Source organism: Ambystoma mexicanum, chromosome 1p (genome assembly GCF_040938575.1).
Source record: "Ambystoma mexicanum isolate Mex_15411 chromosome 1p, UKY_AmexF1_1, whole genome shotgun sequence".
Classification (NCBI taxonomy): Eukaryota; Metazoa; Chordata; class Amphibia; order Caudata; family Ambystomatidae; genus Ambystoma; species Ambystoma mexicanum.
In genome coordinates, this window is record NC_090921.1 from 264,277,721 (window position 1) to 264,302,885 (window position 25,165).

Sequence of the window (25,165 nt, forward strand, 5' to 3'; positions counted from 1 at the left end):
GGAAGTTGCAGAACTTCTATGAAAGAGGGGGTATTAAGCTGCCAAATTTTGAGGCCTATTATGTAGCTGGCCAGTTGCAATATGTGGCTAAATGGCTCTCTGATGAGGTAACTCCTGAATTTAGGCTGTTTGGACAGGACTGTACTCCGTTTTACCTAAAGGAAATTATTTGGTTGCCTAGACTTGAAATGAAGGAGCGCCCGGGTATGATGTTGCTTGGGTGGAAGATGCAGCGTAGAGTATGTCGAATGATGGAGAACCCGTACCCGTGTTCCCCGCAAGTGCCGCTGGTGGCCTTGGCAGGGGAAGACAAACAACTAAGAATGATAATCAGGACCTACTGGGAGTCGGTTGGGCTGGTTACATTGGGAGAGGTCTGGCAAGAGGGGGTCATTAAGGATTTTGAAGAATTAGGGGAAGAGGCAGGCTTGCACAGAGGCCAATATGTCACGTATCTAAGGCTGGTGCAGATTATTCGTAAAACCTGGCCCGAGACTGTATTGGCGGAGGAGCCAGACGCCACCATGGGGACAATATATGACATGTCAGAAGGAGGGCACGAGATCTCTAGACTGTATGAGATGGTGATGACCCGGGTAGGGAAGGATTTGACGCATTTGAGGCTGGATTGGGAAACAGAGGTGGGAGCACAGATGACCGATGGGATGTGGGAGCGTGCTATGGGACACCACAAGAAGGTGTCCAGAAATGCCAGATTACAACAAATACAGTTGTACATAATGCACAGAGCCTATATGACCCCGATGAGAATATCTAAGTTTGTAAACGCGGGACGACAAGCGTGCCCAAAATGCGATAAGGAAGATGCTGATATGACACACATGTTCTGGTCTTGCCCAGTGATTGAGAGTTTTTGGGGGGGGAAGTGGCACAAAAACTAGCGGGCAAAGGGGTCACGCTCAATATAGATACGGCCAGGGCCTGCCTGTTGGGAGGGTTTCCCAGACCACGGAATACTAAACATGTTGGGAAACTGAAGGACTTGGCATATGTGCTTGCAAAACAAAGGATTGCCATGGGCTGGAAGCAGTAGCCAGTAGTCGAGGTATGGTGGCGGGATTTGCAAAAATGGGCGGAGGCTGAAACGGTGGTATGGCAGCAGGCATGTAGCAAGTGTGGGGAAGAAAAAGTGAGTACCTTGCTAGCATGGAGAGTGTTAATAACAGGACTGTTTGGCACAATAACGGATTCTGCAGTCTCAGAAGAAAGCGATACCCTGCCACACGCAGCAGATACGGAATGAGGAAGATAAACAAGCTCTTGGGGGGGGGGGGTTGGGGGTGCAGTGGTGTTCATTTATTGATGTTCATGTGTTTTGTTGCAAATAACGCTGCTAGTTTGGTTTGTATTGTTTGTTTTAAAAAAATAATAAAAATTTTCACCAAAAAAATCATTTATAGAAAGAGGGATAGTGTGCTCAACACCAGGAATATGCCCATTACGCGTAATGCTGGTGGTACATGCTCGGGCAACAGCACCAGAAATATGCGGCATGCCAGTAGATGAAAGAATGTTCATCGAAGGTTTGAAAACACTGGCCCAAGTAGTTCCCAAGCTAAAAAAGTTAGAGTGGAGAATACCCGCAGAATTTATCTTCCGCCCAATAGTACGCCCAGACATAGCACCAGGGTCAGTGGTATCCCTAGACCTGCATGCTGTACAGGTATCGGCGAAAAGGATTGCAGTAATTGGGATGGACATAGACGGGTGTGAATGGCGCACTGTATTGTGCATCAATGATGATATTGCCCTACGAGATTTATCTGACGAGGATCTCTTTTCTGATGCGGAGAGTGATGGCGAGATAATGGAAATAGCAATGCCCTGTGACATTTTGATTCAAACAAGACAAGTGCCCGTCCAGCTGATGGCTGTGGTGGGAACGCCACCGTCCTTTTTCGATGATGACATGCAACTGATGCCCAACAATTTGTGGACAACAGGCCCCCCCATGATGTAGGCTTGTTGCATGGAGTGACACCGGTGGTAATAAAACTCAAACCAGGGGCAATTGTGCCCCGAGTAACACAATACCCATTGTCCCGCGAAGCTGAGGAAGGGATAAAAGAGACAATAAATGCATTGCTAGCACAGGGGATAATAGTGCCCTCAAACTCCCCATGTAACACATGTATTTATCCGATCAAAAAAGCAAAGGGAGGGGCTTGGAGGATGATCCAAGATTTACGCCCCCTAAATGACGTCATACAAAAAGAATTTCCTTTGGTGCCAAACCCTGCATCCATACTCTGCAGCATCCCAAAAACGGCATCACATTTCACAGTGGTTGATCTGAAAAATGCATTTCTCCCCATCCCCTTGGCAGAAGAAAGCAGATACTTGACAGCATTCACATTAGGGGGGGAAGAGATAAGAGCATTGCAGGCTACCTCAGGGGTACTGTGAAAGTCCAAGCATATTTAAACGCATACTACACGAAGACCTGGGTAATTTATCAGTTGAAAGCACGATCATTCAGTACGTAGACGATTTGCTTGTCTGCGCACAGAGTGAAGAGATGTGCAGAAGAGACTCAGTCACCCTCTTGACACTGCTAGCGAATAAAGGGTACAAGGTGGACAAGGGGAAGTTACAATACTGTCAGTCAGAAGTGCTGTACCTGGGACAACTGATATCAAAAGACGGGAAGAGAATAATACCTGACCGAGTAGAAGCAATAAGGTCAGTGAGAGAACCAACCACAGTGAAGGAGATGCAGAAATTCTTGGGAATGTGTAACTATTGTAGAGCATGGATACTAGATTATGCAGCCTACACCAGGCCATTACTGCGAGCACTCAAAGAGGCCCAGCAAGAGAGCAGGAAAATAGAGTGGTCTAAAGAAATAGATGACTTGTTTGGGTCGCTAAAAGAGCTGATCTCGAGTGCTCCAGTACTCGCCAATCCTGATTATGAGCGCAAATTTTACCTGTTCTCACATTGCAAGGGAACTCTTATGACAGCTGTACTGACACAAAAGACTTCCCTAGGACACAAACCATTGGCTTACTATAGTGGCACATTAGATGCAGTGATGCAAGGCCACTTCGCGTGCGAGCAGTCTCTCGCCGCCGCCGCCGCCGCGTTCGCCATTGAGAAAAGCGCCACAATAGTAATGGGGTGCCCTGTCACGTTGTTTGTGGAACACTCATTATTTGCAATACTTGAAAGATCAAAAAGCACACTGACCACACAGCGAGCAACTGCCTATGAGATAATATTGTCTAGCGCCAACATTCACGTGGTAAGGTGCAGGACAGTAAACCCAGCAACATTCATTAAAGAACCATGCACACTAGAGGACATGCAAGAACACAATTGTGCAACATACACAGGGGAAACGGGGGAGGGTACGGTAGTGTGTGAAAATGCCCTGAGCGAGGGAGAGGTGTACTTTGTGGATGGGTCAGCGTCAATTGACATGGACACAGGAGAGAAACATGTGGGACTAGCAGTAGTGAGGCTAGAAGAAGGTGAGTATGAAGTACTAGTACAATATCGCCTTCCGTCCCATTTCTCAGCCCAAGCAGCAGAACTCATCGCCCTAATAGAAGCATTACATGCAGCTAAAGGATGTGCAGTAACGATTACCCCTTGCACTGTTTGAGCTGAGGAATCAGCCGAGCAAGGACCACCATCTGTCCCCGCACGAAATCGTGAAAGGGAGACGGATGCACACAGCACATTCCCCGCTGCGCCAACACTCAGATGCACACAGAAGCGCCACAATATTAGGAGATGAATTTACAGAGTACCTGAAGAAGCTAACTAGGGCGGCGCGTGCAATATCAAGGCAGCTCTCACCACCATTCACAAGGGAAGAAGGGAACACAACGGTGTCGTTTGTGGAACCTGAAACGCAAGTACAATTAATGCCAGGAGAGTTCATTTATGTCCGGAGCTTTGTGCACCAGTGGAATGCCCCAAGGTTCCATGGGCCGTACAAAGTAGTATTTTGCACACCCACAGCTGTAAAGGTAAAAGGGCTGAAATATTGGATACATTTGACAGATGTGCGAAAGGCATATAATAGTGTACAGGAAGAGGTGGACGGGGAGGCACAGACAACAGCAAACAAAAGTAATGAAAATGATGAGTGAACGTGAACAAATGAATGGAGGAGCACACTGTTAACAAAATAAAACTGTTAACGAAATAATTCTATTACAGGTTATTGATGGAGGTAAATGAAAAAGAAAAAAAAACGTGTTCACGTGAAAATAACGGAGTAAAAAAAAAATATATATGTATTGTCTGTTCCCTTCTCTGTGCACCCCCCCCCCCCCAACCCCCATCCCACCCTTCTCCCTTATATGACCTCTTGGTACTTACAGTGCCAACAAAGATGTTTACTTGCACGCACTTAATGCACTTTTATATCTCAAACAGGAACTACCATGGCAACAACCTGGCAGCCTGCAACAAATAGATTGATTAGATATAGAGAAGTTTTAGCTCAAAGATGTAGATATTCGTATGAGTGTGGGTTGTCTGTATGCATTACATTATTTTTTACAATACTGTTTGGCTTGGTTACTTATTGGTTTATAGCGTTCATCTCTATCGAGATGAACGAGGGGGGAGGAAATAACGAGATTAATGTAAGAAATCAAACTACAGCTGCGGATACTAAAGAAGGTGATTTTTTGAGATGGGACGGATCTAAACTTGTATGGGGATATGACACAAAACCGTCCAATGTTGTTACCCCGCCAAATGAAAGAATGCAGGATAAAATGTAAAATAGCACAACTTCCCTGCCAAATGCCTCCGAGTACAATGCACGCAGTTTAAATGATCGCAACCCCTCTGTAATATCATGGATGTACAACACCCTCACGAGCGGGCCCACACATGTAACCACCCCCACAATAAAGAACACACTACCTGATAAAATAAAGAAAGAGAATGAAGAGATGGTGGTGAGATATACAGCATTATATGATGAATGGGAAAAGGGGGGCAGAGGGGAGAAAGGGGGGCCTACACTGTTCCTCGCCCTTGGAACTGGGAGACATCTTAGGAATAGTAGAAGGAAAAGGGAGGTGGGAAGGAGAAAATACGACGAGTATTACGGGTTGGGACTCGACAAAATGGAAGACCCGCGACACCCCCACCAGACAAATAAATGGTATGCAGGCATGAGTGCAACTGCTAAGCAAACAAAAAATGAGAGTTGTTATGTCTGCTCCCTCATTCCCCATGCTTCAGGTACACCCAAAGTACTGCTACGAAAAGAGTTGCCTATTGTGGATGCCCAATGTCTCCTTCATCTCACGTTGTGCAGAATTAATAACACCTTCCAGGCACATGAGGTAACATTTAAAATGCTGCAGAATGAGAAGACCTGCTACCCGAAAGCGGAAGGAGTGATATGTTTGGAAGAACCATTTTTTATAATACAAGGGACATTATTTTCAGAAAGTAAGTGGAAAGATGAAGAAATAATGTGCAAGGCTGAAGCGCTGCGAGGTGTGGCACTTGAGAAACTGCAGTGGATAGAGAAAACATGCACACCAGTATGGAAGGAGCCCATCTCAAAATTGACCTGTGTGACTGCCATTGAAAAGCCCTTCAAGTTACAGAAAGAAATAAACTACGAACTGTGTTTCAAGGGAGAGGGCAAAAATATAATGGGGGTAAACAAAACTTGCAACAAGACCCTCACCATCCCGGATATGAGAAGAGGAACAGCGGCCCTCATGGACACTTATTGGGTATGTGGCAACCAGGCATACCTGCACCTCCCACAATCCTGGAGTGGCAGCTGCTTATTGGCCACCCTACACTCTGCACTAATGGTGATACCGGAAAGCCACATTGATGGGAGCAGGAAAATGCAAGAGACCCCTCAGCAGAATGAGGCCCAACCAACTACAGAATCACAAGTATATGTCCTGTCTTCCGGTAATAAGGGAGAGATGCTGTCACGAAACAGACGATCGTCGAACTACATATCAAAAGCATCTTCAGAGCTACTGGTGCAGATCCCGGTTAGATACCGATTATTCAGCTCTGCAGATCGTTTTTTCGCCTCACTCATCCCCAGCATCCAGGCACGGGCAAATGCAAAATGGCTCCAAATTACACGATGGGAGCTGATCCAGCTGGCAAATGACACCGAAGAAGGATTTAACGTAATAAAAGTGGAACTGCGAGCACTGCGGCTAATGGCCATGCAAAATAGGTATGTCTTCAACCTGTTAACAGCGATGGACGGAGGTGTTTGCTGAAAAATTGGAAGTGCCTGCTGCGTGATCGAAGCCGTATATAACCTAGGAGAAAGAATGAAAATGGAAGTTGGAGCAGAAGCAAGCACGTGGTTCGACAACATTTTCTCCTGGGTCCCATCATGGCTGGGAATGACTGTTAAATTTTTGATGCCGGCAGTAGTGTTCCTCCTTTTTATTTTTTGTATGTGCCAGGTAGGATTTCGATGTTGTGCAAACGCAATACCAAACGGTGCAATGATGATGGTGACAATGGGCAACGCTCGCGGTACGATACAACATATGCAGGAAGTAGAGGTACAAACAGGAGCAGAAAACACACCAAGATTCCAGATGGTGCCCATGTACCACAGCGGGGATGTACTAGATAGGTTGTGGCACACTACAAGAGCCCCGTGTACTTGAATGGTATGAGGAGGTGTGGGTGGATTTGGAAGAGGATGAAGGTTGTGTATATCTGACCTGCACCCCGGACGAGTATGCTAGAAGGGGAGAAAGCCTGCAAGGAGTGTGTAGGGCATGGATGCCCATAAAAGGCACCCCTGCATGGGATGAGGTTGTAGCTGAAGAAGAAGAACGCAAGAGGTTGAGGGAGTTACAGTATTCGTTACTTAAGTAACGAAAGGGGGGAAATGTATGGGAGGATTGGTCCAAGAGACCCCCCCTCCCCTGCAGCCTCTCCCACTTGTGAAGTCCATGGCTTGTCGGGGGATCCCCCTGCTACCAGGGCCCAGGTGGCGGGTGGACCACTGGCTGAAGACATTGACCAAACATGCTGTATTAAGCTAGGCCCTGGAAACCATTTTGTGAAATCAAAATGGCATGAGCCCTGTGCACCACAGCGCGGCCCCCACCCTTGGAGAATCTTACTTGTCCCCGCGGCCGCAGCTCCCTGGCAGATCCGCTGAGAGCCCGTTCCCACGAACAGACGGACATGAGCTAGTGATAGACGCAAACACTGTAACATTCACCTTCCGCAGTGTATCACTGCCCTCAGCATGACCCGGCCAGCAGGGCCAGGGTGGAAAAGAATTGTAACATGGTCCCCGACAAAAGTAGAGACCCCCAAATACTAATGGGCAAACTGCCTGTGATGAAATTCTTCTCTTTAGGACCTTTTTGATTAAAACATGTAACATCCAAGAAAATGGCAGAATGTGTGTTTATATGGCATTCTGGTTGAAGTACCCACATCCCCATAGCTACGCGCAAATGGTAAAAGTGTCCCGGGGTTTTCATGTTATATGTTTCACCGAGAAGAATGCACTCCAAGGTCCTATGCCATAACTGAACTAATGCTGCTAGAGTACATAGGAAGACAAGTGCAACCATATTGGGAGCTCATGTAAAGTGTGCACGAAAAATGCACAAAATGTATTTGAATGTCCAAGCTCACCGTGTGTCACTGCCATCAGTCCCATTGGCCAGTTGTTCCTGCGTGCTCCACCAACCTTACTACTACCTCGCTTACCATGCATGCATAGAAATGTAACAAAATGTTGTGGCTGTTAAATACTTAACATATAGTTATCAATTGCAAAATGGTTATAGGTAACACATTTGAAATGGCCATGTAAAGGCACTAACAATGTAGAAAACATGAACTTTGAAAAGACTCAATGAGTATTGTACATTATATGAATGTTTATGCCTCTTCCACATAATGTGCAACGCACAAGGAAAATACCATTGTGGGCATGTCCAAGGCCATTCCCCCTTCCTCCCCATTGAAGCCTGCCAGACAGAAAGCAGAGGCCTGTGCTGCTCTGCTTCACCTCCCCCAATTCGCTGGAGCCGCTTCAAACATTCACGTTCCCCTGCAGCTCCCAGGGCCACGGCCAGCCACCTGAATTATTTACAACCCAGCAGTAAACCCCGGCCATAAACGCAGGCCAGAAGGTGCCCTTTCTTAGGCTCCAAGACCCACCAGCTCGCACCAGGTTAATGGCCCGTGTAAAATTAGGACACCCAATATTATAGCAACACTGTAGGAACACATTCATAATGACTTCTAACGAGACACGATAACTTGGACTGCTCGCCCCCTGCCCCGAGACCCAACCTCGCGACCTATGATACCCGGTCAACAGGACGATGGTAACCATGTATTGATGTATCACCAAAAGACCCCACTCTAGGTGCATTCCTCCTGTGTTGCATTAACCTGTAGAATAACCTATTGGAAGATTTACCGGGGAAGATGATATTGCAATATTGAATGAATGCGGTGTGCGTGGCTTTAGGGCAGAAAGCCAAGAAAGACGTTCATCACTGACACTGGTCACGGCTGGCACAACAACACCGCCCGGATGAGCCCAGCTGACCGGCCCGGCCCACGTGGGTAACCAGTGACGTCCACCAACCACGGCAAACCACATCACAGCTGCACCTATAGTTAGTCGTCGCCACCCAATCCCCACGAACTTGTGCCCCCTATAGTGTGTAGGTTCTTATGACGCATTTTGTAAATATATACGCCTGTCTTTGCTATTGTCAGACAGATCGCTCTCGGAGTTTGCAGAGGCCTTTGCATGCCCTATTCGGACTTATATAAACTCCCATTAAGTTCACCCGCACTTTGTCTTAGCCTTATTCCCATCCTGGGAGAGTCCATTATTGTCTCTCATTGTGGGGAGGATTGTGCTATCTGGGGACGCTCGCCTTCAATATATAGTCTGAAGTGATAATTCTAAACTTAACTGTAGGTGCTCTAGTTGTTGGCTGTCGGTTAAAGTACAGAAATGTTCCCATAGTAACCCGACGCCGTGTGCGCCGCATCACTCAGTTGATTAGCAACATGCGCGCGTGTCACTTAGTCTGCACAAATTTCTATACTGGATTTCTATGTGCTCATTACACCCACTGATGAGCTAGGTTTATGATTACTCCATTGCGCGAATGCAATCTACAAGCTATTGGTACAAATTTTATGGAATACATGTTATAATGTCATAATTAAGTGAGTATCTTAAAGATATATATTCTGAAGTGAAAAATCTAAACTTAGCTAGTTATTGGCTGTCGGTTCAAGGGCAGAAAAGGAGTTATATTCTAAGAGTGAAACAGTTTATTCTTCATGTGATCAAGAAAATTAGACTGAAACCGTCTGTAATAGTAAATACCAATGTTGAATGTTATATTGTCACATTGTCATGGTAATTGCAAAGTAGTTCACTGATCTACCTAGAAACATATATGTGAACCGTTACCTATATTAGAGTTTTCATTATCAGCATAACATAAAGACACATTGGTGAAATTACATATGTTTTAAGTACTTATAAAAATGATGCCATTTCAGTAGCAAGATTTAAACCAAATATAGTAGTTAAAAAAAACAAATGATTTTTGCTTCTGCTTGGCGTAATGCTCGAACTCTACCCCCCTCTTTTGTTCATAGTTATGTACTTCAGGCCAATAAATTGTATATCCGCCTTCATCATCCAACTGATGATTTTGTTGCCAATGGACTGCCAGAGATAGGGTGGGGTCTTGACTCCCAATTTTAGCCAAATGTTCATGAATTCTGATTCTCAGCTCTCTTTTAGTACTCCCTATGTGCAATGTTTTACAAGTACATCTAATTGCATAAACAACAAACTTTGTTCTACAATTAATTGAATGGTTAGTTACAAATACTTTGCCATTGGGACCCTCCAGGCTCCTGATTTTATCTCCTGCAAACTTGCACATTGTGCAGAAACCACATTTTCTGAAGCCTGGTTCGATTTGGTTGAGCCAAGTGGTTTCAGTCTTCTTTGGTGTATCTGGTAACATAGATGGACAGATGATGTTTTTCAAAGTGTTGGCTTTCTTGAAGATAATGTTCGGACTATCATCAATGAATTTGTGCAAATGTTCATTTTGGACTCGAATCTATTCACGTTTAATGACTGTCTATTTCAACAACGAAAAGGAGTAGAAATGGGGACCAAGTATGCCCCTTTACTGGCCAATATTTTCATGGGTATGTTGGAAGAGCTTGCGGCACGACAGGTATAGAACTGAAGCATTGAGCATAATATTAAACGGAACGGTCTACAACATATTTAAATGAATTCAGCATTACATTTTATTGTCGCAAGAGTGCAGTACTGTCCATTTATCTAGACGGTGAATGGCAACACATTTTAACGTCTTTAACGAGGGAGAAGAAAATATCGCTTAAGCACATTAGCGATCCACAAAATGGAGTTGGAAAACTATAGATTTTATAACACGACTGGATTCTAATTATTTGGCGAGGAGGAACTATAACGCACCTCATTATTATGTTCACAGCATGATGCAGACATAGAAACGAAGCGCTTATTAAAGCACTTGAATTTTCAATTTGGCAATCAACTAAGTGTAATAACACACTGTAACTAGAGTGCAGCACCCTATACATGAGAATTCTGAACTAATAAGACAACTTTATAGCTCTACTTTGGTAACTGTTTAGATAACAATGGGATCTGACCCTAAACATTTGTTCTGAATAAGAAATCAAAAGACCCCCGGTGTGGGTAAGTTGTGACATCGATTTGTAATTTTCCTCAATGCACACATTAATGAGAGAACATCCGTGAATAATGTATTGCCTTTCTTTTTGTCTCCTGTTTTGTTTGTATGACTCCCCTCTCCACCCCTTCCTCGTTAACATTTATTTTAAAACATATAAATGATGGTTCCTGCTTGGTATCTATACAATTAATCTGTTGTCACTATACTATATTACCTTTTATGTATTTGCAATTTTTCTTTTGTATCTATCTTGACTTTGTTCTGCAAACCAAACTTTATATTAGTTTGATTAGACTAGCCCTAATTTGAAAAAGGCTGATAGGGGCCGAAACACGTGTAATTAGAAGGGCATTTCTTTTATTACAGATGAGAATAAAAGACAGTTGAATGGATAAAGGCGCAATGTCTTGGACTTTTTTGTATGCTTTGACATATTCTTTTTCCTATTTTTGACAGATTTATTGCGGCTTACCGTCAATCCAGTGATCCGCGACTAATCATTGAATGTGAAAAACAGAGGGGTGTCCCTTGCCCCCTTTTTTGTATTCAAGTACAACTATATAGATATTTATTGCATTCAGTTAATGTTGAATGAGTCGCCCGACAGACCGACTGTAACACTAAGCCCAACGTTTGTGCCTTAATCTGTTAATGGTGTGTGTTTACTTGTTCAGCAAGGTTATGATGATGTTAATGAAGTCACTGGTGACCCATACTTAAATCAGGTATACAGGTGCAGAGATAATAAAGACTATTTGTAAACAAATGACACACTTACTGGTATCCTTATTTGAATGGCTTAAACATGAGATTTATTTCATGTTACTTAACGTTATAGATGTAGAACAGTAAAGGTGGTACATACCAGTTTGTCATAAGTAGGCAGATAGAACAGAGCATCAGTTTCAGATTCATAATAAGTCAAACATTTGGAATAAACAACAGTTACAGATTTCACATTATGTTTAAGGGCAGTGTTGAAAAAAGCAACTGCAACACATGATTAAAAACTAATACAATCATATAGATATATCCAATCAACATATTCATATTGGTGTACATATATTGCAAGAAAGAATAGTCCAATAAAGTTGGACGGGGTGACAAGGAAATATATGTCCTTCGAAATTGGAAAAAAAACCTACTGGGTGTGAGTTGTTGATTTACAATGGTGACCAATCCTCAGTCTACGTCAGGAATAGAAATTCCCAAGATTGAAAATGGACGAGCTGTGGATGTGCCTAGTCCTCGGATGTTTCGGCTGCCAGATGTGGTGGGCCTCAGGATTGTCTCTCCCTACAGATGTGGGCACAAAAGAAATAAGCTCTAAGGGTACAAAAGAAATAAGCTCTTAGAAGGAGTAACACCTACAGTTTGTCTGTAAGTACAGGGTGGGTGAAAATATATCAAGAATCATAGAAGAAAAGGGAAAACGACATTGTTTTCAAAAATAGTGTCTCTGACCTTGTGCTTGGGTCCAGGGTGTGTGGGAAGTGGGGGGTTGGTTGGAGCTGGTAAATCTCAACCAGTTGAGGTCTGCAGTCAGGGGGTTCTCAGGCTGCTGGGTCTTCTATAGTGGTTGGCTGGAGCGAATATGGGGACCTAGTAGTGGTCCAGTACAACTATGGCTCCAAAATAAATATAGCTTTTGATGAATAATCTCTTTGACGAACACCTGTATCAGCAGTTAGTCTGGATGGCAAAGGCTCTCTGAAGCCAGATGATTTAATCCGAGCATGGATGGGATCTGCTTTATTCAAGAAGTACAAGCGATGGAATTCCACTTCAAGGCGTAATGTGAATAAAACGTAAGAGATGCCAGAGAATCACAGCAAGTTCAGTGAGAAATGATAGAGACAATAACAAAATTTGGGGAAGCTTGGCACACTCAAAAAAACAAGGAGCCACAGAAGTCCTCTTCAATCCCATTGATGCAAGCAATCTCTGTGTGACAGTACGTGGCACATGAGAGAGCTGGCCTTTGGGACTGTGTGCTGCCTTTCTGCATCTAGAAAGCTGCCTTTCCAAGGCATGCATTTACAGAGAGCACAAATTAAAAGTGAAAGAACGCAGAACCATAATGAAAGCACATGCACCTCTAAAGGGGTGGGGGATTAAAAACCTTTGGATAGGCCAGAAATAGGGTGAAAGTAAAGGTGCGAAGGGTATGGATGTTTGTGGAACAATGCACCTTTTCTTTGATTTAGCCATCAGTACTTCCATTGGGTTTTTTTCTGTAGGATCTGTATATACATTGTATTCCACTTCCTTCTGGACCCCTCTCTTTTTTAGTCATTCAGAGGTGGTCGTTTTGAATTTACTTTTCCGTTTCTTAATCCCCATCTTCCCTCCTCCTTCTCTTTTCACCTTTTCTTGCTTTTGAGAGTGTCTTGCTGCGGTTGGTATATTATTAATCTTTTTTCTGTGTTCTCTTTTGTGTGCATTGTGTTTGTATGAAATATAACTGTGTAGCGCTCTCCAGTCAGCGTGATGTCTTGCACCATATATCCAATGCTTTAACCTTTTATGCATTCCGGGTACTGACAGTCCATTTCAGACTCGGCGGCAAGATGTCAATTTTTGATTCTCCCTTCTATTCCGATTTTGCCATAAAGCCCATGTAAAAACAGGGACCATCTTGTTTGCCATCTTTGGTGGCTGCATCTTCCTTTGGTTTCTGATGCGATTGTTGGACTTTTTCCATGACAATAGTTACCCTCACAATGATCTGCACAATGTGTACCTGTCCTCTTTTCCTTCACCTAATTTAATATCCTTTCCTCTCATCTTCCTTTTTTGTTGCATGTTACAAATATCTTTAAAAATGGTGCTGCCTTTTTTCTTAGGTCATTGTCATATGTTCTGGGGCATCATTGGTGCTTCTTTTGTCAATGTTGTCTGCCATGTCATCTTGATTGCTCTGTAAGAATTGTACTCTGCATTAGGCCATTATGCACACGTGTCATTTCACTTTTAGATTCAGAGTTGAATGCAGCCCTTATCATCTCTGTTTATTGTGTGTGCTTTGTTTAGATTCCCAGTGAGACAAAACTATTCGGCTTCTGATGAAGGTCCAACACCTAAAAGCATTAATCTAATGTCATTGAATGGTTTGTTGGTTTTCTTTTGATTGCTTGGGTGTTTTTGTATCTACAGTTTTAGACCGTGTTTATGATCATCTATTGGAGATCATTTGCTTACATACCAGAATAACCGAATTCCAATTAGTACCATTAATCCCATCACGTTGATTTATTCTTTGCATAAACGTAGGTACTCCTACTAGTGCCCTGAAATTATGGGTACTCGTTTTCTTTATTTTGATTACAAAACTTCCTGTGAACTCTTTTATAAAAAATATTCATTTAGGTGACTTGGGTTTTGGTTTACTGGACTAGGAGAGCTTTTGGGAGTGCTCTATTGGTTGGTTCGACTTCATACTGCATTTCTTTTGTTATTTTTGGATATCTTGTTAATGGACTATGTTATTTTGGTCTTATTTTCTGAAATCGCCAGATGGCTTTAAATACTGAATGGAATTGATCACCCATTTTCCTTCAAGTATGGTGGCTACCTCTAGAACAAAGTATAGAAAAGGAAGCAGACTAAAGTGGCAACTTATACTAGGGGGAGGGAGGAAGAAAGTAAGAAATGTGGATTCTGCAAATACCATACTTCTGTACATCCATGTCATAGTGCACAATAAAGAGCCATCGCTCTGCTAAACGAAGATGCTGCTTGTGTCTTCAATGTCCGAGAGCACTAGACCACTGGCCCCTCTTCCCCCTTACTCTCCCCACAAGCAGTAGGAAACGAACACCAGATTATTCTGCAGTGAATGCCTTGCCTTTTGCACTGCATGACTAGTGCAATAAAACAACAACATAGCTTTGCAACATAAGCTTGAAACTAACCTGCTTAAGAATCAGTTGCTACAATCCTCAAAACCCTCTAATGTGCTTTACTGTCCAATTGGCAACTTCAGGATTGGGCACAGAGTGTGAGATGTGCTCAGAAAGGGTTCTCATTTGCTGTGGAACCCCTTGTTAACCTACCATTTTAATATCATTTTGTGGTACACTATTCACCTCCTTATTTCAGACTGAAACCCAGCACAGATTACTTAAGTACAGAATGTTTAAATGCTAAAATGACTTTGAGAAAAAAAAAGAAAACAAGAATCAACAGCCCAAACGTTTTGGCTTTACCTCTAGGTATAGCATTTATCACTTTACAATATATGCCAGGGCACTACGATCAATGTCCAGGCATTAGCATGGTATGCTCTGGTACCCACATCATATGACAGGTATTTCTAGCATATACCGTGTATTGTCATTAGTAAACCTGGTAGTAGCGCTACTGGCAGGTTTTGCCATCAAATGTGCAAATACGCTCACCATTTCCACTTCTTAATCAAAACAGCCGACACAATCGCAAGTAATCATCACTAACCAGGAACTCTCAACTCTACCAGGCATTAAGAAAATGAATTCAGGATCCTACACCACTAGCAGTTAGTTCCAGCAAAATCCCAGGTACTCGCTTCACCTTTAAGTTCAGCCTTAACACAAATCGTTGTGATTTTGCAGAGGGCTCAATACTCATCTGTTCTTGGTGCCTTTGACCAATAGTTGCATTGCAAATGGTCTCCCTAAGTTAATTTTATTCTTCCCTAGGCAACTGACACCAACAGTTTGGTTAGCACGATATGTTTACCAACCCACCCACCTAGCATGAAGACTGTGCTGCATTCCAGCGGTAACAACGAGTACTTCAAATCTGCATCAACACTGTAGGATGTCTTCTCTGTAAGCAGTAATTGGTGCTCTACAGATGAACTGTATAACGTATGCTTGGTAATTCTTCTAAAATTGTGTATTTAAAATACTGCTATGGAGAAATAACTCTGAAATGCCACTGCAATTGAAAATATCAGGTCGCTCAACTATTTACAGATTGAATTAGCCTTTACTTTTGGATCGTTTCCGAGCCCTCTTCGGGACACTTCCTTGTACTTGATGAGAGTGAGGAACGGATTCCATTCCTCTTATTCTCCTCCAGAGCTGATCTAGGAGTTACGTCATTAGGATCTGTACCATGCACTGCTCCCATTTGCATGGTCTACAGTTGCCATAGTAGAGGTGACCCTTCTCTCAGAATATACATTGTATTTATATTGCTTGGTCCTAATGAAATCACAGTGTTTTTATGACTAGCATACACACCGAAACGTACACGTTGACTACTATACATAGCACATGTGTTGATCATATTTTGGGTTTATATTTTTCTTCTGTGTTTGCTATGGAACTCATGATATTGATTGACTTTATACTGTTTTAAATCCTAAATGTGAGGCACAGTTGATCCTTTTTTCTGTCATCTTGAATTAAAAAGGTGCATATTTAATACCATTTTCTTCTGTGAACATATGTATATGTGGATTGGCTGCTTACAATAATGTGTTGGACACTAGCATTAGAGTTATCAGACTAAGAGAAACGTGTCATAAATTAAATAGGATAATGCCCATATACCTCAACCCCTTCAAATAACATGTACAATATTTCTATATGTTCTTATCGCATCATATGTCGGGTATTCTCCCATATGCTAAGTTTTGCAATTATTTTCCCCGATACAGCCATGGTTTATACAAGTTCTGATATCAAATGCCTAGGTACTCAGGATATCTATTTATACTCTCATCTAATGTCAGTACTCCCATACGTCAGTAGTATAATCTTGTTCAAAATGGCCTCATTATTCATATAAATGGATTCATAACGGCGGTCCTAATTTTAGCTGATCGGTTAGCAAGGATATGCCACTTTCCAATCTAAAAGCTTGGTTGCTGTTTCAGGAAAAACAACCAAAAACGAGCGCTGGAACTTTCTCTCAGCTGCTGCAATTGTTGATAAAGAATAGGCCCATACTCCACATCCATATTGTGCAATTCCCCCCGGAATTTGCCTTACATGCCCCAAGTGTGACAACAAAAACTGCTCCATCACCGATATGGGAAGGAAAGCGTAATAGTCCTGCATGAACAAGGTTACCTTCATGGTATTCAGCAGACCGCTTATTTTTTTCGCAAACTCTCATGCTTAGATAAACTTGTTTACCCTTTTCATGATTAGCTTGCCCACACAAGTTCTAGAGTTAACGTTTTTATTCCTACTGAAAACCATGAACACAAATTTAGCACTGTTCACTTTTATGACTGACTCATAAAATCCACACAAGAATCTACAAGTGTTTGCAGTGCTTTGTGTGTCCTGCCCCTTAACACCACATAATCTGCATATCCCAACAAGAAGTTTTGTGGTACACCAGCAGCATTACTTAGATGTTTCTCAAGCCTGTCAACCTACAGATTAAATAATAACGGTGCTAAGTCGCAGCCTTGGGGCAACCCCGTAGTTAACATAAAAGGGTTTGTTCCTCGTCCTTACCAAAAGTTACAAAAACTTCTGTTTTGTCATAACTGAATTATAATGTCCAGGATATCAGTATCTACTCCCAGCCCATGGAGCGTGACCAAAGAAGGAGTCTATTCACCAGGTCAAAGGCTATTGGTAGGTCTATAAAGGCAAGGTACAGTGTTCCTCCCTTCACCTCATAGTATTTATCTATGGTAAGTAGCAGGTTTAAGGACTGTTCTGTTGTGCGCAAGGAGCTCCGAAAGACCAGTGAGTGTTACAAAAATTGAATAACGATATCAGGGTGATAAATGTCAAGTTGCAAGCTACTAGCCATTGGTAAAAAGTCACTTGCCATATCAATTCTTTACATGTAGAGAGCACACCATTTCTTACTCGCCAAGAGGTGATTAATACTTGTCAATCGCTACAAGTGAGCGCAAATTGTGCACCCTCTTAAGATCATTAACAATGATGAGTTTATGAATGGTCATTTTCATTAATATAAATTTAAAAACTCTCAACGCTGCTTCAATAAATGATTTTGCCTATTTTGAAAAGCTATATAGTTCTATTAGGCAAAAATACATCATTAACTAACCTAACAAATACAGGACTATTTACATTAATATGTTGAGTGTGACTGAAGCTTTATTTTCCCCAATCCTAAAGGAAATATACAATCAACAGAATGCAAAAGAATACATTACTATAAAAAGAAGTTATGGAATTATTGTGGGAGCTTATTTCTCTTGAGAAACATCAGATTTCGAGGCCAACTAGAGCAGTGTGGGGGCTTTCAATTGTTAAAGCTAGGTTGACCAACTTTACAAAATGGTTTTACAGGACCCTTGTACGTGGTTGCATAACAGATGTAACATGCAATGTGCACAGTTCCATATCGTGCCATTCATCCCCTTCTTCTCCCCTCCATCCATCAACTTGTTTGGTAACATTAGTGGCAGTTGGCAAGTTAACACACACATAGCACAAAAAAACGGTAGGGCCATTATACATGCCAGAAACTCACCTGTTATAGATCTGTCAAGGGGCTGTGGGGCAAAATACTTGTAAGCCTCCTAATTTGCATATGCGTTGAAATCAAGAGACGTACATTAACAGAAAATGGAATTGTAAGGAGCATCATCAGTATTTGATACTTAGAGGCACCATGGAAAGTGACATTACAATAAGTTGCCAGGAGTAAGCAACTATCCAAGTGGCCGTTAAAGGTCGGGTAAACTAGATTCTGCTATGCTTGTTAAAAAGATTTATACCAGGTGGAATGCTGCTCTGCTAGGTACCAAAAGGTGTCCCCACACCTGTGACCATAAAACTGTAAACGTTAAGGCAACTCTAACCAGCACTAGTCCCTAGAAATTACGGCCCCAGTGACCCATTATTGCTTCCAACTGATGGTGTGATCTAGCAGTTTCAATGTTTGTCCATAAACACGACTAAATCAAATGTTACAGTTATACGAGAAAATGTTGTATGCCGTTGCTTCATGGACAGGCATTTTTATGACTGCATTTTTTACGTGGACATTATTTCAAAAAGTCCTCAAAATGTTGGGGGGGGGGTCGGGAATAGATCAAAAAAATAGGTGGGGAGGGGCATTTAGGGGGCACGCCCTACAAAAATACAAAAGAATTCATGACTTTTTTTCGTAATGATGTCCAGTCGTAAAAATGCCTGTCGGCGAAATGACATGGAACCGAAAATGTATTCCATACGTGTGGGCATTCAAACATTTGGAATGTGACACAGCAATTATGGGGTTCTTTCATTTTCTGGAATATGTAAGAAATATTCTCACGTAACTTCAACATATGATTTAGTCGTGTTTATGGACAAACACTGAAACTGCTAGATCACACCATCATTTGGAAGCAATAATGGGCCACAGGGCTCGTAATGTCAAGGGACGAGCGCTGTTTGGAGGTGCCTTATTGCTTACAAATAACTTAGTTCTGTGACATACATGAACGGCACTATAATTATATGTGTGGCAACTTTATAGTCCTTAAATCATAACTGAAGTTTTTTTTTTTATAATAGTATATAATAACATTATAATAACATACACTATGAACTGAAATACTTACAAGGAAGCCAGATAAAACACAATTATCTGCCTAGGAGCACACACTTCAAGTGGTAAAACTGGGAAGTGAGCAAGTTGAGCTCTTGATCACATTTCTTCCCAGGTTTAGTTGATTAATTAAGGTTTTGGTTTGAGTTTCATGTGCATACATACGTTTCCTATAGCAATGCCTTAAAAAGAATACACACCACATAATAAACAAGCATTTAATAGTAAACTAACCTTACATTATATAAATGCTCCTAAAAACATACTGAGCAAAAGGAGTTTGACTTTTGCTTTATTTTCTACATTCTGCATGAAAGGTGACAGCAGGATTATGTAAAACAAACAAATCTCCCTTTGGGTTGTAAATCCATAGTGATCATTTCACACAGCGTGCAACATTAGGCACCCTTCCCAATTCTCATCATCTCAATTTGCATTTCATGAAGGACAAAAGTTTACTAATAGTCCACTCCCCCATCAATGTGTAATTGCTGTCATTGTAACGCTCCATTGACACAGAGCAGCGTGTGAAGATGCTTCACAGACCCATGAGAGAACCACTCTTCTGCCCAGAGGTCCAACTTTTACATTGAAGTTTGAGGGAGAACTGAGATGGCTCTGAAGTAAAGGTAGGACACCAAACACAACCATCAATTCAGGACAGTCCCACAAAATAGGGGACAGTAGGCCAAGTGTAGAGGAGCTTACATGGCTTTAATGCCAGGTGCTGATGTAGTGGCTTTTGGAACACATACTCCTTATAATCTTGGTTCTGGAGGGGAGTTCGACCACATGTGGACCAAGGCATTGGGCAGTCCCAAACAGGCTTCCCATACCTTCAACTGGCCCCGTTTACAATGGCAATGCAAGCATATATTGCGGGCCATACATCATCCAAGTGAATATGGGGGGAACGTCATCAAGAAAATAATATAATGTAGGAATGCTGACACATATTGGGCCCACTTCATGAAAATGTTGTAAAATGGGTGATATTGCATGAACTGGAATTTTTTCATCTTTTAGCCCTATTTAGCTAATTATGAATTGTATAGCCTTTTACCCAAATGTTCTCTAAAATGGTGCTTTTTAATGCACCATTTCAACCCTAAATATATTTTGTCCATATGTATGCTTCTCAGCGGTTGCGGAGCTTTTCATTTCAAATGAATTAAAGCGTCCCTATGTCTTCTACAATTAAATGGATTTTAGCTTGTGAGCTCTGTCAAGAATACATGCTTAGAAGAACAATTTAAACCTTTGTTGCGACTGCCCAGAATTTGCATCGATGTCAGCACTAGGTCGCCAGACACCCTCTTGGTGTTAATTCTGTCTGACCAGACACTGCTGCAGGGCCTCCGATATCACCCTAACGCCGGTTTATTCAGATGTAATTAAAAAAATTGTTCCCAACTTTGACCCTCCAGTATATTCCTGTGCCTCAACGTAAGGTGCAGCATTTCAGTGTAAAAGCCATCGGTCTCATTAAGACTATGAAAGATGGACTACCCGCCGCTGTACTACTGTCACTGTGAAGAAACACTTCTGATGCCATTGCAAATTGCAATGAAATGCCACCCACTGCTAACGCTCTTTTGTAGCCTTCCCCCATAGTCCAGTACGTGGTAAGACACATAGGGAAGACTAAAACCACATGCACCAGCATGCCAAGCGGTGACATCCGGTTGGTATGCTAGTGTACCTTGGTGGATGCTGAAGTCATGGTGCCGCTGCCCCGGTACTCTTCTACCGGAGTTATCCACTCAGTGCTCGGCGGCGCTCCCGGAGCTGCTCCGGATAGCTGTTAGTTCCATTCCGAGAAACGGACCTTAGAAATGCTTCCCTCGTCGTCATCACGGGGGTTGCACGTTAGGACGTGCCTGGGAAGTCACGTGCATCAAGTTGCGCACTTGAGCAATGTGTCTTGCAAAGCATGTAGGAGCGGGAAGGCAGACTCGGCCTCGTGGCCGAGAGGGGAATGTCGGAGCTTAAGACTGCTTCTCATCTTATCCGACTCGAGAGCTGATGAACACCGTCTGTCCGTGACCAAGCTAATTTTGTTTTCAGTAAGTCTAAAATAAATCTTATACTTGGTTGTTATTTTAGTGGATCTGGGCGATTTGCCTGCCTGCAGGAGGGGATATTTCTGTGTATTTAGGGGATTCCTTATGTGTTTTTTGGGAATCACCCTGTTGGCAGGAGAAGGGAATCAGGAGCTAACAGAGATGCTCCTTTAACGTTGTATCCCTTTTGTAGGAACCATTGTGTTTAAATGTGTATAAAATGTGTTCCAATTCTTTTTTATTAACATTCCCAAATGCTCAAAGTTAATGTCACATTTACATGTTTAGAAGGCACCAGTTGGCCCTAGGAGCCAAAAGTAGCTGTTGGTTTCAAGCTAACCTTGCTCTACTAGGCAAGAAGCAGGAGCTAAATAGTTTCCAGGTACCCTGAATTTCGAACCCTGTGTACTGGAATCCAGCCGAACATTCTATTGATATTTTCAAATCTACACTGCTACAGATCTTCGAAACATGGCTACTGGAGGGCCACCAACATACAATGATATGATATGAATTTATAACGCGCCTATACACAAGTGTTTCAAGGTGCGACTTGGTGGTGGGTGGAGACTTCGATGCAATTGTGCCACCGGCCAGGTTTATAATCTTTCCTGTACTTCCAAAACATGTAATAATAATCTCAAGTGGGGCCTTGCTTGGGACTTCTTTTTGTTTGACTGGAATATTCAAATAGATAGTTTTTCTGTTTCCACCGCAGGTGCCAAGTTCTGTACCTGGCATAGGTGAAATGCTGCCTCTTGGATAGATAATATTTTTTGTTTCGTCCATTCTTAAACCTATGTGTAGCAACATGTTTTCCTTTCATCCTCTAATAGGATGTTGTTTGCTGTGAGACCTGATACGAAGGGCTAAGTTTGTCGATGGGATGGGAGACTCTATAACAGGGTTCTGTCTCAAGTGGGCGGTAAACCCCTAGACATTTGCATTATTGAATGCATTTGCCAGCCCATCGCACTGATCGACTCGGCAGCTAAGATCTTTTCCAAACTGGTCTTAACAGATCTATCAATATGGATAGATAGGGAGAAAACACTCAGTCCATTGCAAACGCTTTTAGGAAGAATGTAGGCAGCCTTATGAGTGCATCAGGCTTGTCCATCTGTACCGCAGATGTGGCGGAATACTGCGAAAATGCTACATGTGGCAGTTCTGGATCTTAGTGCTGCCTTTGATAATGTGAACACAGAGGCTCTGGAATAAACTCGGAAGATGGGGTATTAATGAAGGTCTCCTCAGTATGATTCAATAGCTATATAGGGAAAATACAATACAAATTCTGCTAAATAATCGGGGGCAAGTTTCCAACCCCTGATTTCCAAGACAAGGGTATGTGGTTGCCTCCACCAATTTGCAGCTTATATTTAGCGGACCTTTGGCATGAAAGTCTACAGTGGGGGGTTTACAAGCCTAGATGGCAGCACCAGAGAGTTAATATCATCGCCTATGCGAATAACCTAGTTTTAATTGAGTATACGCCGGCAGAACTGCAAAGGTTACTCAATATTGTACAAGCTTATCTAGCAACTAACCATCTTAAAATAAACCACCTTCAACCTTATATGCTGGCTTTCGAAAACTAAATTAAAACCAAGAGGTATAGTTGGAAGGTATATCAATCCCCGATCAAAGAGGCTACCATTATAATGTATTTAGGTTTTTCTATCTCCACTAAACAGCATCTAATGATCCAAAAGGGGAAAATGGAAGCTAAAATAGGCATGTCCATTTTACTAATGAAAGCTCTAAAGAACAAGCTCTATGCCTATTCTTCTCCCTCAAATTGAAGTATACAAATTAAAGGTCACAGCCAGAGTCTTACATGGCTGTGAGTTAATCTTGTTTGGAAATCGAACATTTTTGGATACATTGGACAGTCAAATTTGGAAGACAGTACTGGGGTTGCCGACGTCTACTTCGATTTGTGTAATCCGCTTGGAACTCAGTTTGAGTGGGCACAGCACATCAAGAGATCGTTATCGCTGCTGACCAAATTGGAGAAAGGGGAGGAAAACTCACTGAATTCCTACCTTTTTGCGCAAATGAGTAATGGCCAAAATTGTAACTCTTTCTTGTATACATTTTCCAGGAAAAGTACTGCCTATCAAAATCTGATCGAACTGAAGATACTCTCTACATAAGGAAAAACAAGATAAAGAGATGGGATAAAAACAGTGATTACGAGGACTTACCTAGACTTCATTTGTACCAAGGATCACTATCTACATATGCCGCAGAAGTCCTTAAGATCCTATATACAAATGTTTCCCTCTACAAAGCATCAAGACCTTTAGCTGAGATTTCGTCTCCAAGCTTTCCCAATGATGTAAGCTATGGGTCTGAAATTACAGGTTCCTAGGGAAATGCGTGGCTGTCGAGTGTGTGGCTCAGTACTAAGTGAATCACTTTCCCACCTGCTTCTTGAATGTCTGGGTTTTTTTGGCCTCCAATTTATTTTTTGGGGAAGATTTCTGCACTTGACTACGAGTGTCCTCACTGAAAGACTTTGGGTCAGAATTATGAAGACTGCAAATGAGGATTTGATTGTTGCAGTGACTTCCTTGTTGAAGATTATCTTCGAGGAGTTAGGCGAGAGGATGCTCTAGGGACAGCTGACCTGAGAGAGTTTTGGAGAGAGTAGTCTTTGCTCCATGATGTTGGATGTATTCATGGTTGTATGGCCTCATGATGGGAAGGGCTACACTGGACCTCCAGACTAACTCAACCTGTGTGACTTCTTGTGCTTCACTTGATTTTGTATTGTTAGTAGGACTTTGATTCATGTATGCTGGAGCTGGCAACCGTTGATCCGAGACACTGTGTCAGTAGAGTTTTGAACTGCTTTTTTGTATTTTATGTTTATAATGATTATGTTTTTGTTATCAGTGTAAAAGTTTATTTTATAAACTAAACACTTTTTCTTTTATGAAAAAAGAATGCTTTAGGAAGGTCTCATTTGAAGATGACACAATGTAAAAAATATAAAAATAAATAAAGACTGCATCCTCACTATATCGATCCCAGAATTAAGGCCTCCAAGGAGCAAAAACGGAAAGACATAAGGTCGTTTAGGAGAAAGGATCTTCCCCTTGATGAATATCTAATTCAGAGGAGGCATTCAGTGTCATCAAATTTTTTTAAAATCCCAAAAATGTAATCTATAATTGAGAGATAATCAGACCACAATTACAATTCTTTTAAAATCGAATTATAGACAATTTGGGGCACTTTTTAACAACCAAGCTGGGGACAAACCTGGGGAAAAAGTTTCCTGTGTTGGAAATACCTTACAGGAATCCATCTTGGTGTCTTTTTTAAAAAGAAATCTAGTATTCCCATAGAGTTTAAGAACTTTGGGGATCCTTTTTGGGGACGTGTTTATCTATGGTCTTTGTCCTTCGAAAGTGGAGGATATTGAATGGACCATAAAGAAACTTAAAACACTGTGGCCCCTGGTCCTGATGGTCTTCCGCCATTTCTACTGAAAGAGGACCCTCTTGCATGGGCACATTTCCTTAAACCTCATTACAACCACATCTACGTAACACACATAGTACCGGACTCTTGGTAATATTGTACCTTTATTACAAAAAGGGAGATTTGAATAACCTAGGCAATTATAGGCCCAATGTCCTGATGGATTCGGTAAGTAAGGTATGTTCTTCCTTGCTGCTGAGAGACCTTAACACCCTCTTGAATCAACATAAGATCTTATCCCACTTTCAGGTGGGTTTTCGCCAAAATATGGGTACATCTCTCAATGCCACCATACTCAAACACCTGTTGTATAAAGTTAAGCACAATCAA

The 25,165-nt window shown here is 42.1% G+C and overlaps 1 protein-coding gene and 1 long non-coding RNA gene across 4 annotated transcripts in view; one reads left to right on the top strand and one right to left on the bottom strand.

Moving 5' to 3' along the window:
- The window catches only part of BACC1 (BPTF associated chromatin complex component 1), a 234,464-nt gene extending 213,343 nt beyond the window's left edge, over nt 1-21,121 (bottom strand). For all 3 annotated transcript variants that reach the window (XM_069646576.1, XM_069646575.1, XM_069646574.1), the window contains exon 1: nt 20,980-21,121. In XM_069646576.1, coding sequence (XP_069502677.1) covers nt 20,980-21,000 — 21 coding nt within the window. In that variant the 5' untranslated portion in view covers nt 21,001-21,121. The remainder of the gene's footprint in view (nt 1-20,979) is intronic.
- Nucleotides 21,122-21,213: 92 nt separating this feature from the next.
- Nucleotides 21,214-25,165, top strand: part of LOC138568805 (uncharacterized) — a 132,125-nt gene continuing 128,173 nt past the window's right edge. The window contains exon 1 of the long non-coding RNA XR_011302988.1: nt 21,214-21,343. This is a non-coding gene — a long non-coding RNA (uncharacterized lncRNA). The remainder of the gene's footprint in view (nt 21,344-25,165) is intronic.